General features: G+C 47.0%; 1 protein-coding gene across 1 annotated transcript in view; it reads left to right on the top strand.

Moving 5' to 3' along the window:
* The window catches only part of LOC112075118 (ras-related protein Rab-10), a 45,820-nt gene extending 31,232 nt beyond the window's left edge, over positions 1–14,588 (top strand). The window contains exons 3-4 of the mRNA XM_070440777.1: positions 14,222–14,241; positions 14,374–14,588. Coding sequence (XP_070296878.1) covers positions 14,222–14,241; positions 14,374–14,588 — 235 coding nt within the window. The remainder of the gene's footprint in view (positions 1–14,221; positions 14,242–14,373) is intronic.
* The last annotated feature ends 3,298 nt before the right edge of the window (positions 14,589–17,886 follow it).

Raw genomic sequence — 17,886 nt, forward strand, 5'->3', positions numbered from 1 at the left:
CCCTCTGTAGAGGTCACTACTCTAAAGAGGGCCTGTATTAATGTGTTTCCTCTGTAGAGGTCACTACTCTAAAGGAGGCCTGTATTAATGTGTTTCTCTGTAGAGGTCACTACTCTAAAGGAGGCCTGTATTAATGTGTTTCTCTGTAGAGGTCACTAACTCTAAAGGAGGCCTGTATTAATGTGTCCTCTGTAGAGGTCACTACTCTAAAGAGGCCTGTATAATGTGTTTCTCTGTAGAGGTCACTACTCTAAAGGAGGCCTGTATTAATGTGTTTCTCTGTAGAGGTCCACTACTCTAAAGGAGGCCTGTATTAATTGTGTTTCTCTGTAGAGGTCACTACTCTAAAGGAGGCCTGATTAATGTGTTCCTCTGTAGAGGTCACTACTCTAAGAAGGCCTGTTATTAATGTGTTTCTCTGTAGAGGTCACTACTCTAAAGGAGGCCTGTATTAATGTGGTTTCTCTGTAGAGGTCACTACTTCTAAAGGGAGCCGTATTAATGTGTTTCTCTGTAGAGGTCACGTACTCTAAAGGAGATTTCTGTATTAATGTGTTTCTTTGTGTTATTCCAGGAATAGACTTCAAGATCAAAACTGTTGAACTCCAGGGAAAGAAGATCAAACTACAGATATGGTGAGTGGAGGAGTTGTGTGTGATGTGTACAGGGTCCAATGTTATCTTTGTTTCTACGGTCCCGGACGCGGCGTCTACGGTCCCGGACGCGGCGTCTCGGTCCGGACGCGGCGTCTACGGTCCGGACGCGGCGTCTACGGTCCGACGCGCGTCTACGGTCCCGGACGCGGCGTCTACGTCCCGGACGCGGCGTCTACGGTCCGGACGCGGCGTCTACGGTCCTATTGGTGGTCACTATTGTTTGAACGTTTGTTTTAAGACTAATGCCCTCACTGAGCATTCTACTCAATGCATCGTCAATAATCGCTGATGAAGATTTGGTTTAAAGTGCAGTACTGTGGCTTGAAAACACGATGACATTTAGAAAATAGGAAGATAAGGAGACCTTTTGTCATCTTTGTGATGTCGCCATATTGACTTTGGATGCAGTATAACTTAAGCTAAGATTGAGGGGACACCATTTCATATGACACCATCTCATATTACCATTGAGGGGACACCATCTCATATGACACCATTTCATATGACACCATCTCATTTTAGCATTGAGGGACACCATTCATCATATGACACCATTTCATATGACACCCATCTCATTTTAGCATTGAGGGGACACCATCTCATTTTAAGCATTGAGGGACACCATCTCACTTTAGCATTGAGGGGACACCATCTCATTTTAGCATTGCTAGCTATTACATTTGACGACATAAGTGGAACAAAGTTGTATCCTACTAATTATTCGGACACTTTAGCAATGTCATCGTATTTTCAAGCCACTAAAGTGTGAAGTTGATTAGCCTCTTGTTCTACTGCACAGCTAACGGAAGCTTGTAACGACCAGGACTGTCCCCGGGGGAAAAATATATATATAAAAAAATATGTCAACCGAGAGTCGTCCTGTTCTTCTCGACCAATCGATTGTCTAAATTTTGCAAAAAAAAATTCTTCATACATAGACACACACCCTATGTGTTTGAATAATATCAAACTACATATGCACTGAGCTTGTCTGATGCTTTAAGCACACTGTTTGATTGAATAATTAAGACCTAAATGGATGAAGAAAGAGCCTGATGGTCACACTGTGTTTAAAACAATGACAGCACAGGTGGCCTGTGTGACTGGCGCACGCCGTCCCCCCTCTCTCCCTACTGCAGAGGGGTTATCACGCTGTCCCCTCTCTCCTCCCTACTGCAGAGGGCTTTATCACGCTGTCCCCCTCTCCTCCCTACTGCAGAGGGTTTATCACGCTGTCCCCCCTCTCCTCCCTACTGCAGAGGGTTTATCACGCTGTCCCCTCTCCTCCCTACTGCAGAGGAGGGTTTATCACGCCGTCCCCCTCTCCTCCCTACTGCAGAGGGTTTATCAACGCTGTCCCCCTCTCCTCCCTACTGCAGAGGAGGGTTTATCACGCCGTCCCCCTCTCCTCCCTACTGCAGAGGAGGGTTTATCACGCTGTCCCCCCTCCTCCCTACTGCAGGGAGGGTTTCACGCTTCCCCCTCTCCTGCCCTACTGCAGAGGAGGGTTTATCACGCGTCCCCTCTCTCCCTACTGCAGAGAGGGTTTATCACGCCGTCCCCCTCTCCTCCCTACTGCAGAAGGAGGGTTTATTCACGCCGTCGCCTCTCCTCCCTACTGCAGAGGGTTTATCACGCTGTCCCCCTCTCCTCCCTACTGGCAGAGAGGGTTTATTCCGCTGTCCCCTCTCCTCCCTACTGCAAGGAGGGTTATCACGCTGTCCCCCTCTCCTCCCTACTGCAGAGGAGGGTTTATCACGCTGTCCCCCTCTCCTCCCTACTGCAGAGGAGGGTTTATCACGCTGTCGCCGCCTCCCTACTGCAGAGGAGGGTTTTATCACGCTGTCCCCCTTCCCTACTGCAGAGGAGGGTTTATCACGCTGTCCCCTCCCTACTGCAGAGGAGGGTTATTCACGCTGTCCCCCCTCTCCCTACTAGCAAGAGGTAGGTTTATCACGCTGTCCCCTCTCCATCTCCTACTGCAGAGGAGGGTTTATCCCGCTGTCCCCCTCCGTCCCTACTGCAGAGGAGGTTATCACCGTGTCCCGTCCTCCTCCCTAGCTGCAGGGAGGGGTTTATCACCGCTGTCCCCCCTCTCCTCCCCTACTGCAGAGGAGGGTTATCACGCTGTCCCCCTCTCCCTAAGGGTTTATCACCTACTTGGTCCCAGCTACTGGAGGGTTTATCACACGCTGGTCCCCTCTCCTCCGCCTACTGTCCAGAGGAGGGTTTATCGACGCTTGTCCCCACCCTCCCCTACTGCAGAGGAGGGTTTATCACGCTGTCCCCCTCTCCTCCCTACTGCAGAGAGGGTTTATCACGCTGTCCCCCTCTCCTCCCTACTGCAGGGAGGGTTTATCACGCTGTCCCCCTCTCCTCCCTACTGCAGAGGGTTTATTCACGCTGTCCCCCCCTCCTCCTACTGCAGAGGGTTTATCACGCTGTCCCCCTTCCTCCTACTGCAAGGAGGGTTACACGCTGTCCCCCTCTCCTCCCTACGGCCAGAGGAGGTTTATCCAGCTGTCCCCCTCTCCTCCCTACTGCAGAGAGGGTTTATCACGGCTGTCCCCCTCTCCTCCCTACTGCAGAGGAGGGTTTATCACCGCTGTCCCCCTCTCCTCCCTACTGCAGAGAGGGTTTATCACGCGTCCCCCTCCTCCCTACGGCAGAGGGTTTATCACGCCTGTCCCCCTCTCCTCCCTACTGCAGAGGAGGATTTATCACGCTGTCCCCCTGCTCCTCCCTACTGCAGAGGGTTTATCACGCTGTCCCCCCTCTCCTCCCTACTGCAAGGAGGGTTTATCACGCTGTCCCCCTCTCCTCCCTACTGCAGAGGGGTTTATTCACGCCTGTCCCCCTCTCCTCCCTTATGCAGAGGAGGGTTTTATCACGCTGTCCCCCTCTCCTCCCTACTGCAGAGGGTTTATCACGCGTCCCCTCTTCCCTACTGCAGAGGGTTTATACGCTGTCCCCCACTCCTCCCACTTGCAGAGAGGTTTATCACGCTGTCCCCCTCTCCCTCCCTATGCAGGAGGGTTATCACGCCTGTCCCCCTCTCCTCCCTACTGCAGAGGTTATCACGCTGTCCCCCTCTCCTCCCTACTGCAGAGGTAGGGTTATTCACGCTGTCCCCCTTCTCCTCCCTACTGCAGAGAGGTCGTTATTCACGCTGTCCCCCCTCATCCCCCTACTGCAGAGGAGGTTTATCACGCTGTCCCTCTCCTCCCTACTCAGAAGAACAGAGGCAGGGTTTATCACGCTGTCCCCCTCTCCTCCCTACTGCAAGGAGGGTTTATCACGCTGCCCTCCCCCTCCCTACTGAGAGGAGGGTTTATCACGCGTCCCTTCTACCTCCCTACGCAGAGGAGGGTTATATCACGCTGTCCCCTCTCCTCCCCTACTGCAGAGGGTAGGGATTTATCACGCTGTCCCCCTCTCCTCCCCTACTGCAAGAAGGCACACAGCAGAGCAGGGTTTATCACGCTGTCCCCTCTCCTCCCTACTGCAGAGGAGGGTTTATCACGCTGTCCCCTCTCCCCTACTGCAGAGGCACGGGTTTATCACGCTGTCCCCCTCTCCTCCTACTGCAGAGGAGTGGTTTATTCACGCTGTCCCCCTCTCCTCCCTACTGCAGAGGAGGTTTATCAGCTGTCCCCCCTCCTCCCTACTGCGAGGAGGGTTTATCACGCTGTCCCCCTCTCCTCCCTACTGCAGAGGAGGGTTTATCACGCTGTCCCCCCTCCTCCCTACTGCAGAGGAGGGTTTATTCACGCTGTCCCCCTCTCCTCCCCTAATAATTTATGCAGAGGAGGGTTTATCACGCTGTCCCCCTTCCTCCTCCCTACTGCAGAGGAGGTTTATCACGCTGTCCCCCTCTCCTCCCTACTGCAGAGGAGGGTTTATCACGGCTGCCCCCCTCTCCTCCCTACTGCAGAGAGGTTTATTCACGCTGTCCCCTCTCCTCCCTATGCAGAGGAGGGTTTATCACGCTGTCCCCTCTCCTCCCTACTTGCAGAGGAGGGTTTATCACGCTGTCCCCCTCTCCTCCCTACTGCAGAGGAGGGTTTATCACGCCGTCCCCCTCCCTCCTACTGCAGAGCAGGTTTATCACGCCGTCCCCCTTCCTCCCTACTGCAGAGAAAGGCCACGCAAGCGGTTTATCACGCTGTCCCCCTCTCCCTACTGCAGAAGGAGGGTTTATCACGCTGTCCCCCTCTCCTCCCTACTGCCAGAGAGGGTTTATCCACGCTGTCCCCCTCTCCTCCCTACTGCAGAGGAAGGCACCACAAGCAGAGGGTTTATCAAGCCTGTCCCCCTCTCCTCACCTACTGCAGAGGGAAAGGCACCACAGCAGAGGCAAGGGTTTATCATGCTGTCCCCCTCTTCCTCCCTACTGCAGAGCAGTGTTTACTGCACGCTGTCCCCCTCTCCTCCCTACTGCAGAGGGGCAGAGGCAGGTTTATCACGCTGTCCCCCTCTCCTCCCTACTGCAGAAGAAAGCACCACTAGCAGAGCAGGGTTTATCACGCTGTCCCCCGTCTCCTCCCTACTGCAGAGGAAAGCACCACAGCAGAGCAGGTTTACACGCTGTCCCCCTCTCCTCCCTATGCAGAGGAAAGGCCACCACAGCAAGAGGGTTTATCACGCTGTCCCCCTCTGCCTCCTACTGCAGAGGTAAAGCACCACAGCCAGATAGGGTTTACCATGCTTGTCCCCCTCTCCTCCTACTGCAGAAAAGGCACCAACAGCAGTGTTTATTCACGCTGTCCCCCTCTCCTCCCTACTCAGCAGAGCAGTGTTTATTCACGGTTGTCCCCGCTCCTCCCTACTGCAGAGGAAAGGCACCACAGCAGAGCAGGGTTAATCACCTGTCCACCCTCTCCTCCCATACTGCAGGAGAAAGGCACCAACAGCAGAGCAGGGTTTATTCCCTGTGTCCCCCTCTGCCTTCCCTACTGCAGTAGGAAAGCACACACAAGCAGAGCAGGTTTATCACGCTGTCCCCCTCTCTCCTACTGCACGAGAAAGCACCACAGCAGATGATTAGGTGTTTACCACGCTGTCCGCCCTCTCAACTTCCCTACGCAGAGCAGCATGTTATCAACGCTGTACCCTCCTTCCTCCCTACTTGCAGAAGGAAAGGCACCACAGCTAGAAGCAGCGTTTATTCCGGCGTCCCCCTCTCCTCCCTACTGCAGAGGAAAAGGCACCCCCAAGCAGCATAGGAAGTCGGGTTTATTGCCCGCTGTCCCCTCTCCTCCCTACTGCAGCAGGAAAAGGCCACCACAGCAGAGCAGGGTTATCCATGCTGTCCCCCTCTCCTCCCTACTTGCAGAGGAAAGGGCACCACAGCAGTGTTTATCACGTGTTCCCCCTCCCTTCCCACACGCAGAGAGTGTTTATCACGCTGTACCCCCTCTCCTCCCTTACTGCCAGAGAAAGAGCACCACAGCAGAGCAGGGTTTACGCACGCTGTTCCCCCTCTCCTCCCTACTGGCTAGAGAAAGCACCACAGCAGGAGGAGGTTTACAAGCTGTTGTCCCCCTCTCCTCCCTACTGCAGAGGAAAGCACCACAGCAGAGCAGTGTCCGTTATCATGTCTGTCCCCCTCTCCTCCCCTACTGCAGAGGAAAGGCCACCACAGCCAGACAGGTTTATCACGCTGTCCCCTCTCCTCCCTACTGCAGCAGAAAGACACCACAGCAGAAGTGTTTTATCCGCTGTCCCCCTCTCCTCCCTACTGCAGAGCGAAAAAGGCACACGCAGGAGCAGGGTTTATCACGCTGTCCCCCTCTCCTTCCCTTACTGCAGAGGAAAGGCACCACAGCAGAGCAGGTTTAGCCACGCTGTACCCCCTCTCCTCCCCTACTGCAGAGGAAAGGCAACCACAGCAGCAGGGTTTATCACGCTGTCCCCCTCTCCTCCCTACTGCAGAGGAAAGACCAGAGACAGGTTTTCAGCGTCCCCCTCTCCTCCTACTGCAGAAAGCAAGAGGTTTATCACGCTGTGTCCCCTCTCCTTTCCCTATGCCAAGGCAGTGTTTATCCGCTGTTCCCCCTCTCCTCCCTACTGCAGAGGAAAGGCCACCACAAGCAGAGAGGTTTATCCGCTGTTCCCCCTCTCCTCCCTACTGCACAGAAAAGCACCACAGCAGAGCAGGGTTATCACGTCTGTCCCCCTCTCCTCCCTACTGCAGAGAAAGGCACCACAGCAAGACAGTGGTTTATCACGCGTCCCCCCTCTCCTCCCTACTGCGAGAAAGAGACCACAGCAGAGCAGTGGTATTGACCTGCTGTCCCCCTCTCCTCCCTACTGCAGCAGGAACAGCCACCACAGCATAGGGTTTATCACGCTGTTCCCCTCTCCTCCCTACTGCAGAAAACACACAGCAGAGCAGGGTTTATCACGCTGTTCCCCCTCTCCTCCCTACTGCAGAGAAAGGCACCAGCGACAGGTTTATCACGATGTCCCTCTCCTCCCACTGCAGGGCAGGTTATCACGCTGTCCCCCTCTCCTCCCTACTGCAGAGGAAAGGCACCACAGCAGAGCAGGTTTATCACGCTGTCCCCCTCTCCTCCCTACTGCAGAGGAAAGGGCACACAGCAGAGCAGGGTTTATCACGCTGTCCCCCTCCCTCCCTACTGCAGAGGAAAGGCACCACAGCAGAGCAGGGTTTATCAGCTGTCCCCCTTCTCCTCCCTACTGCAGAGGAAAGGCACCAACAGCAGAGCAGGGTTTATCACGCTTGTCCCCCTCTCCTCCACACTGCAGAGGAAAAAACGGCAGCCACTAGCAGAGCAGGGTTTATCACGCTGTCCCCCTCTCCTCCCTACTGCAGAGGAAAGCACCACAGCAGAGCAGGGTTTATCACGCTGTCCCCCTCTCCTCCCTACTGCAGAGGAAAGGCCACCACAGCAGAGCCAGGTTTAATCACAACTGTCCCCCTCTCCTCCCTACTGGCAGAGGAAAGGCCACAAGCAGAGCAGGGTTTTATCACGCTGTTCCCCTCTCCTCCCTTACTGCAGAGGAAAGGCACCCACAGCAGAGGAGGGTTTATCACGTCACACTGTCCCCCTCTCCTCCCTACTGCAGAGGAAAGGCACCACAGCAGAGCAGGGTTTATCACGCTGTCCCCCTCTCCTCCCTACTGCAGAGGAAAGGCACCACAGCAGAGGAGGGTTTATCACGCTGTCCGTGGTGTAGCTGCTACGTCATTTCAGACATTCAGTTTCTTGTTTCTGACTGCAAAGTTCTGTTTAAAGAAATCCCCAAATTTTGGGGAAAAACATTTCCCTCATCCCTTGCTCTCTTTATGTGAAAAGTGTGAGCGTCGGTATCAATAAATTGGTTATAACAAACTCTGAACACAGTAACACATGACAGCATAATGGATGTGGAGGATGTGAAAAATACACTGGAAACGGGGATTGTTTACTGGTTGCTCAGGAGGGAAAGGGAAGGTCAGATCTGTGGAAGACATTTGACTTGTGGAAACTACTGGAGATCCAGATAAAGGAGGGTATAGGAGCAAGAGTTGCGTGAATATTATGTGTGCCAAACAGTTAGTTAGATTACACTATTATTTGGTTTGACCATTTGGAACGGTGTAAACAACACTAAATAGGTGTACCAGAGAGTCTGTTCTAACGAAAATATATATATAAAGCCTTGATTACAGCAGACTAAAAACAGTTGCATGCATTTGTGAATTGAGAATTATTTATTCTTTAGGCTAATTATTTAAACCTCCCTTTGTTATTTAATTTTAACAACTTTTTTTGATTGCATTTCAAAGCATTAATGTCTCATAAGCTGTGTGATGGCATGAAGGAAGGAAAGATTGATTTATCCAGTAGCCTATATATTGAAATACAGGCCTAAGTAACAGTATTAAGACTGAACAGGACACGTTCCTAGGCCTACAGCCCCATGGTGGTTATACAAAGCCTGCAAATGATAATGACATTAATTATTGTTATAATGGTGTTAATTATACTAACAAGGAGATGAAGAGAAACGAGGGTACAGGAGCTGCATATTGTGACAAACAGGTGCGGTTAGATGATAATATCATTGTTCTGTCTGTTTGGAACCGTGTAAACAACACTGAATAAATTATAAGTTCTCAAGAAATAAAATGGTAAAGCCTTAATTACAGCAAAGCAAATATTAAAAACAGCCGCATCGGTGAAGTAGCTTTATCTGCCATGTTGCCGTTGCATGAGGCTTGGTGCTCACAGAATCAGTAGGCTATTAGTCACCCAAACAGGTAACATGAGGCTTGGTGCTCACAGAATCCAAGTAGACTATGTAGTAATCACAGCAGGGAAGCATGAATCAGTAGGTACTATTAGTCAAATCAAACACAGCTAACAGAATCAGTAGGCTATTAGTCAATCAAAACAGTAACAGAATCAGTAGGCTATTAAATCACAAACAGCTAACAGAATCAGTAGGCTATTAGTCAATCAACAGCTAACAGAATCAGTAAGGCTATTAATCAGATCAAACAGCTAACGCAGAATCAGTAGGCTATTAGTCACTCCAAACAGGTAACAGAATCAGTAGGTTATATCACACACACAACAGGTAACAGAAATCAGTAGGCTATTAATCACCCAAACAGGTAAGCAAGAATTCGAGTAGCGCTATTAATCACCAAACAGGTAACAGAATCAGTAGGCTATAATCACCCAAACAGGTAACAGAATCAGTAGGCTATTTAATCACCAAACAGGTAACAGAATCAGTAGGCTATAATACAATCAAACAACAGGTAACAGAATCAGTAGGCTATTAGTCAATCAAAAGCTAACAGAATCAGTAGGCTATTTCAATCAACAGTTAACAGAATCAGTAGGCTATTAGTCAAACCAGTAACAGAATCAGTAGGCTATTAATCACTCAAACAGGTAACAGAATCAGTAGGCTATTATCATCAAACAGTAACAGAATCAGTAGGCTATTAATCACCCAAACGGGTAAACAGAATCAGTAGGCTATTAATCAATCAAACAGGGTAACAGAATCAGTAGGCTCTATTAAATCACAACAGGTAACAGAATCAGTAGGTCCTATGTAATCACGGTAAGAATCAGTAGGCTATTAATCACCACAAACAGGTAAACAGAATTCAGTAGGCTATTAATCACCTCAAACAGGTAACAAATCTTAGCAAGGTATTAGTCACTCAAACAGTAACAGAATCAGTAGCTATTAATCATCCAACAGGTACAGAATCAGTGAGCTATTATCACAAACAGGTAACAGAATCAGTAGGCTACATTAAGTCAATCAACAGGTAACAGAATCAGTAGGCTATTAATCAATCAAACAGGTAACAGAATCAAAGGCTATTATAATCGATCCACAACAGGTAACAGAATCAGTAGGTATTAGTCAATCAAACAGGTAACAGAATCAGTAGGCTTATTAATATCCAATAAAAACAGAGTAAAACCAGTGAAAAATTCCAGTTTTAAAGGACAACAAACTGGTACGAACCCAGAGGCCTATTAATCACCCCAAACAGGTAACAGAAGTAAAGAGGCGTAGGTTTAGTCACATATGCAAACAGTACAAGAAACTCAGTAGGCTCTTAAGTCAATCCAAACAGGTAACGAGAATCTATGCTCCAGGCTATTAATCACCCAAACAGGTAACAGAATCAGTAGGCTATTAGTCACTCAAACAGATAACAGAAGCTCTTACTTTTGTAGATATACACTGCATACCCCTTGACCTTTCCTTTTGTTACATTACAGCCTTATTCTTAAATGGATTAACTTGTTCCCCCCTCATCAATCTGCACACAATARCCCATAATGACAAAGCAAAACAGGTTTTTAGACATTTTTGCAAATATCTTATTTACGTAAGTATTCAGACCCTTTCCTCGGTACTTTGTTGAAGCACCTTTGGCAGCGATTACAGCCTCAAGTCTTCTTGAGTATGACTCTACAAGCTTGGCACACCTGTATTTGAGGAGTTTCTCCCATTCTTCTCTGCAGATCCTCTCAAACTCTGTCAGGTTGGATGGGGAGCGCTGCACAGCTATTTTCAGGTCTCCAGAGATTTTCGACCGGGTTCAAGTCTGGGCTCTCAAGGACATTGAGACTTGTCATGTGCCTTTTACTGAGTGGCTTCCTTCTGGCCACTCTACCATAAAGGACTGAATGGTGGAGTGCTGTAGAGATGGTTGTCATTCTGGAAAATTCTCCCATCTCCACATAGGAACTCTAGAGCTCTGTCAGAGTGACCATCGGGTTCTTGGTCACCTCCCTGACCAAGGCCCTTCTCCCCCGAATGTTCAGTTTGACCAGCCGGCCAACTCTAGGAAGAGTCTTGGTGGTTCCAAACTTGTTCCATTTAAGAATGATAGAGGCCACTGTGTTCTTAGGGACCTTCAATGCTGCAGAAATGTTTTGGTACCCTTCCCCAGATCTGTGCCTTGACACAATACTGTCTCGGAGCTTTACAGACAATTCCTTCGACCTCGTGGCTTGGTTTTTGCTCTGATATGCACTGTCAACTGTGGGACCTTATATAGACAGGTGTGTGCTTTACCAAATCATGTCTAATCAATTGAGTCCACATGTGGACTCCAATTAAGTTGTAGAAACATCTCAAGGATGATCAATGTTAACAGGATGCAACTGAGCTCAATTTCGAGTTAAGTAAATAAGGTATTTCTGTAAATGTTTTATTKATTTGCTGATTAAAATTCACCTGTTTTCGTTTTGTCATTACGTGGTACTGTGTGTAGATTGAGGGGGAAAAATGTATTCAATCCATTTTAGAATAAGGGGTCTGAATACTTTCTGAATACACTGTACAGTCATGGCCAGAAGTTGAGAATATGACAAATATTAATTTTCACAGTCTGCTGCCTTAGTTTGTATGATGGCAATTTGCATATACAGTACTCCAGAATGTTATGAAGTGATCAGATGAATTAATTGCAAAGTCCCTCTTTGCCATGCAAATGAACTGAATCCCCCAAAAACATTTCCACTGCATTTCAGCCCTGCCACAAAAGGACCAGCTGACCGCATGTCAGTGATTCTCTTGTTGACACAGGTGTGAGTGTTGACAAGGACAAGGCTGGAGATCACTCTGTCATGCTGATTGAGTTCTAGTAACAGACTGGAAGCTTCAAAAGGAGGGTGGTGCTTGGAATCATCGTTCTTCCTCTGTCAACCATGGTTACCTGCAAAGAAACACGTGTCGTCGTCATTGCTTTGCACAAAAAGGGCTTCACAGGCAAGGATATTGCTGCCAGTAAGATTGCATTTATCGGATCATCAAGAACTTCAAGGAGAGCGGTTCAATTGTTGTTAAGAAGGCTTCAGGGCGCCCAAGAAAGTCTAGCAAGCACCAGGACCGTCTCCTAAAGTTGATTAAGCTGCAGGATCACGGCACAACCAGTACAGAGCTTGCTCAGGATTGGCAGCAGGCAGGTGTGAGTGCATCTGCACGCACAGTGAGGCGAAGACTTTTGGAGGATGGCCTGGTGTCAAGAAGGGCAGCAAAGAAGCCACTTCTCTCCAGGAAAAACATCAGGGACAGACTCATATTCTGCAAAAGGTACAGGGATTGGACTGCTGAGGACTTGGGTAAAGTCATTTTCTCTGAATCCCCTTTCCGAWTTTTTTAAGGTGGCATTCGGAAAAAAGCTTGTCCGGAGAAGACGAGCTGAGCGCTACCATCAGTCCTGTGTCATGCCAACAGTAAAGCATCCTGAGACCATTCATATGTGGGGTTGCTTCTCAGCCAAGGGAGTGGGCTCACTCACAATTTTGCCTAAGAACACAGCCATGAATAAAGAATGGTACCAACACATCCTCCGAGAGCAACTTCTCTAACTTCCTAAGGCTAAGGGGCACTATTTTCACCTCCGGATGAAAAGGTCAGGAGTAGTTTATATATAATGTGTTTAACAGGGGGACATCTGGTCAGGAACAGTTTATTTATAAGGTGTTTAACAGGGGGACATCTGGTCATGAGTAGTTTTTATATTTAATGTTTTTAAGTTCTTATGGCTGAGCCAGTGAAAGTGCAGGGTGCCAAATTCAAACAGAAATCTCATAATTAAAATTTCTCAAACATACAAGTATTTTACACCATTTTAAAGATAAACTTGTTAATCCCACCACAGTGTCCGATTTCAAAAAGGCTTTACGAAGAAAGCACACCATCTGATTGTTAGGTCAGCACCTATTCACAGAAAAACACAGCCATTTTTCCAGCCAAAGAGAGGAGTCACAAAAAYCAGAAATAGAGATAGAATTAATCACTAACCTTTGATGATCTTCATCAGATGACACTCATAGGACTTCATGTTACACAATACGTTTTGTTCGATAAAGTTCATATTTATATCCAAAAATCTTAGTTTACATTGGCGTGTTATGTTCAGTAATGTTTTGCCTCCAAAACATCCAGTGATTTTGCAGAGAGCCACATCAATTTACAGAAATACTCATAATAAACATTGATAAGTGATACAAGTATTATACATGGAACTTTAGATAAACTTCTCCTTAATGCAAACGTTGTGTCAGATTTCAAAAAAACTTTACGGAAAAAGCACACCATGCTATAATCTGAGTACAGCGCTCGGAGACCAAAACAAGCCATACAGATATCCGCCATGTTGTGGAGTCAACAGAAGTCAGAAATTATAAATATTCACTTACCTTTGATCTTCATCAGAATGCACTCCCAGGAATCCCAGTTCCACAATAAATGTTTGTTTTGTTCGATAACGTCCATAATTTATGTCCAAATACCTCCTTTTTGTTCGCGCGTTAAGTTCCAAAACCAAATTGATGACGCGCAGGCCAGACGAATAGTCAAATTCCGTTACAGTTCGTAGAAACATGTCAAAACAATGTATAGAATCAATCTTTAGGATGTTTTTAACATAAATCTTCATGTTTCAAACCGGAGAATTCCTTTGTCTGTGGAAAATGTGATGGGACGCAGCTAACTCCACAGGAGCGCCTGAGTGGCTCGTGCGGTACTTCTGACAGATCCCTGACTCAATCAGGTCTTATGCCCTCATCCTTCACAGTAGAAGCATCAAACAAGGTTCTAAAGACTGTTACATCTAGTGGAAGCCTTAGGAAGTGCATATGACCCATACACTGTATTATTGGATAGGCAACCTTACAAACTCTCAGATTTCTCCACTTCCTGGTTGGTATTTTTTTTCTGGTTTTTGCCTTGCCATAGCTGAGTCTGTTATACTCAGAGTGTTTTTCTATCCAAATATACTAATACTATGCATATCTTAGCTTCTGGGACTGGATAGCCAGGCAGTTACTCTGCGGCACCTATATTCAGTCCAAGCTACTTCAATTCTGCCCCCACCATAAGAAGTTAAAGACAGGGGGGACAAGCTTGGTCAGGGAGTAGTTTATATATGTGGTTAACAGGGGGCAAAGCTGGTCAGGAGTAGTTTATATATATGTGTTTTACAAGGGGACAGCTTTGTCAGGGAAGCTGTGGGTGAGTATGATGTAGTATATAATATATATTATATATATAATGTGTTTTAACAGGGACACAGCTGGTCAGGAGAGTTTATATTATAATGTGTTTAACCAGGGACACACTGGTCAGAGAGCGTTTATATATAATGTGTTTAACAGGACACAGTCTGGTCAGGAGAGGTTTATATATTATGTGTTAACAGGGACACAGCTGTCAGGAGAGGTTCCCACACCTATCACCACGTCCTACTATCGAGGCGCCATGGGCATCATGCTGGTCTTTGACATACCCAACGCCAAGAGCTGTCGAGAACATCAGCAAGTGTGCTCCGCAACATCGACGAGGTACACGCACACACACACACGGACATTATACACACACAATACACACCAGTGCGTGTTGAGACCACCTAAAGAGAGACATGGAGAGAAATGAGACTGAGTCCAAGACCCAGACGGGTGGGGGGACAAGGGGTACGAGACCAGAAATCGAATTCAAGACCATGTTGTCATTTTGTCAAATCACACCATAAATAAGAGATCAAAATGTCCAGCATTTCGTTCATATTCCAGAACAACATTCTGGATTCTTATTAGACATTCAGAATAGTGAGAACATCCACAACATAGTACAGACTAACCCAGCATAATACAATTTTGGGTTAGTCTGTAATAGGATGGGGTTAGTCTGTATTAGTCTGTAATAGGATGGAGTTAGCTGTAAGTATGGATGGGGTTAAGTCTGTAATAGGATGGGACGTTATAGTCTGTAATAGATGGGATCGTAGTTAGTCCGTAATATGGATGGGGTTAGTGCTGTAAAGGATGGGGTATATGGAGTATGGGGTTCTAGTCTGTCTATAAAGGATGGAGTAGTCTGGTAATAGGATGGGTTAGTCTGTAATAGGATGGGGTTAGTCTGTAATAGGATGGGGTTAGTTAGTCTGTAATAGGATGGGGTTAGTCTGTAATAGGATGGGGTTAGTTGCTGTAATAGGCATGGGGTTCAGTCTGGTAATAGTTGGTAGGTTAGATGTGTTCTATATGTTAATAGGATGGGGTTAGTCTGTAATAGGAGGGTATAGTCTGTAATAGGATGGGGTTAGTCCTGAAATAGGATGGGTTAGTCTGTAATAGGGTGGGTAGGCACTGTGGGATGGTAATAGTATGGTGTGGGTTAGTCTGTAATAGGATGGGGTTAGTCTCTGTAAATCAGGGATGGGGGTTGTCGCTGTAATAGAGGTGGTGTTAGTCTGTAAATATGGAATGGGTGAGTATAGTCCTGTAATAGATGGGGTAAGGTCTAGTCTGCTAGACTCGAGGGGGGTTAGTCTGTATGTAGGAAGGGTTAGGTCTGAAATGAGATGGGTTACGTTGTATTACGGCATGGGTGTTAGTAGTCTTAAGTAGATGGGGATAGCTGGTCTGAATAGGATGGGGTTAGTCTGTAATAGATGGTAGTTTAATAGGATGGGGTTAGTCTGTATAGGATGGGGTTATGTACTGATAATAGGATCGGAGCTAGTTCCTGTAAATAGGATTGGGGTTATTGTCGGTAGAGCGGATTAGGCGTCTGGGTGTTAGTGCTGTAATATGGATTATGGAGGATGGGTTAGTCTGATAATAGGAATTGGTGTAGTCTGCTAATTAGCGTGGGGTTAGTCTGTAAAATAGGATGGGGTTATAAGTCTGTAATTGAGGATTGGCGTTTAAGTTATGTCTCGTTAAACAGGGTGGGTAGTTCTTGGTAATAGGTGTGTGGGGTTAGTTCTGTAATAGGTTGGGGTTAGTCTGTAGAAAGATGGAGTGGTGTATAGTCGTGGTGATACGATAGGATGGGGTTGAGTTTGTAATAGGATGGGGGTTATGTCTGTTATAGGTGGGGGCTATAGTCCTGTAATAGAGGGTGGGTTGTGTCTGTAATTCAGGGTGGGTTATGTACTTGTACTAAGGGTGGGGTTAGTTCTGTACTAGGATGGTGGGTAGTCGTTGTTGCAATAGGAGTGGGGTTAGTCTGTATAGGTGTGGGTTGCTGTAAAAAGGAATGGTTAGTCTGTAATAGAGGATGGGAAGTTAGTCTCGTAATAGGGATGGGGTTAGTCTGTACGATATGAGTGGGTGTAGTCTGGGTAAAGGATAGGGGTTAGTCTGTTGAATAGGATGGGGTTAGTTAGCTTTCACGTAATAGAGTGGTGTGGAGTCTGTAATGAGTGGTTAGTGGTCCTGTACTGGAATGGGTGTTAGTCCGAATAGTGGTGTAGTCTAGAGATGTTAGTAATTATGGGAGATGGGTGTATGTAGTTCTGGTAATAAGGATGGGGAGTTACGTCTGTTAAAGGATGGAGGCCGTATGATGTTATTAGTCTGAATAGGTATCTACTGTGGGTTAGTTCTAATAGGGTGGTGCCTGTAAGATGGAGTCTGTAATAGATGGGTGTTAGTCTGTAATGAGGTTGTGTGGTAGTTAGTCCCTGTAATAGGATGGGTTAGGTTAATCTGTAGTGAGGATGAGGTTGTCTGTACTTAGGTGGCAGTTAAGTCTGTATAGGATGGGTTAGTCTGTATAGATTGGGTTAGGTGAGTCTTAATAGGATGGGGTATTAGTGCTGGTAATAGGATGGGTTTAGTTGATAGTCTGTGGTTAAGTAGGTTTGTAATAGGTGTTAGTTAGTCTGTAATAGGATTGGGGTTATTTAGTCTGTGTAGGATTTATGTAGTCGTATAGAGGGTTAGCTGTTAGGTCGGGTCTGTTAGGCTGTTAGGCAGGGTGTGTGTTAGTTGGGTTATATAGGATGGGGTTAGTCGGAAAGATAGGTATAATTGGGGTTAGTCGGTGTGAATATGGATGGGAGTAGTCTGTAAATAGGATGTGGTAGTTTGTATGAGTGCTGGAATATATGGGTTGGGTTTAGTCTGTATTGTAGATAGTCTGTATAGGGTGGGTTAGTCTGTAAATAGGGTGGGGTTAGTTCTGTAATAGGATGGGTATTGAAGGATTGTGTCTGTAATGAGGTGGGTTAGTCTGATCTATGATAGGGTTGGGGTTAGTCCTGTAATAGGATGGGGTTAGTCTGTAATAGTTGGGGTTAGTCTGTAATGGTTGGTTAGTCTGTAATAGGATGGGGTTAGTTAGTCTGAATAGGATGGGTATTAGTCTGTAATAGGTGGGGTAGTCTGTAATAGGATGGGGTTAGTCTGTAATAGGATGGTTAGTCTGTAATAGATGGGTTAGTCTGTAATAGGATGGCGGTGTTAGTCTGAATAGGATGGGGTTAGCTGTAATAGAGATGGCGGTTATTCTCGTAATAGGATGGGGTTAGTCTGTACTATTGGTTGGGGGTAGTCGTGGTACTAGGATGGTGGGTGTAGTCTTGTAATAGAGGGGGTTAGTCTTAATAGGATGGGTTAGTCTGTAATAGGGTGGGTTAGTCTGTAGAGGGGTTAGTCGACTAGGAGTGTGGTTAGTCTGGTATCTAGGTGGGGATTAGTCCTATAATCAGGATGAGCGTTAGTTAGTTCTTTGGGTGTAATAGGATGGGCGTTAGGTTAGTTCTGGAACTAGTATGGGGTTAGTCTGTAATAGATGGGGTTAGTCTGTAATAGGATGGGTTAGTCTGTAATAGGATGGGGTAGTTAGTCTTAATAGGATGTTAGTCCTGTAATAGGATTGTGGTTTAGTTAGTCTGAATAGGATGGGGTTAAATTAGTCTGTAATAGCGTTGGGGGTGTAGTCT

Source organism: Salvelinus sp. IW2-2015, unplaced genomic scaffold (genome assembly GCF_002910315.2).
Source record: "Salvelinus sp. IW2-2015 unplaced genomic scaffold, ASM291031v2 Un_scaffold2991, whole genome shotgun sequence".
In the NCBI taxonomy this organism is placed as follows: Eukaryota; Metazoa; Chordata; class Actinopteri; order Salmoniformes; family Salmonidae; genus Salvelinus; species Salvelinus sp. IW2-2015.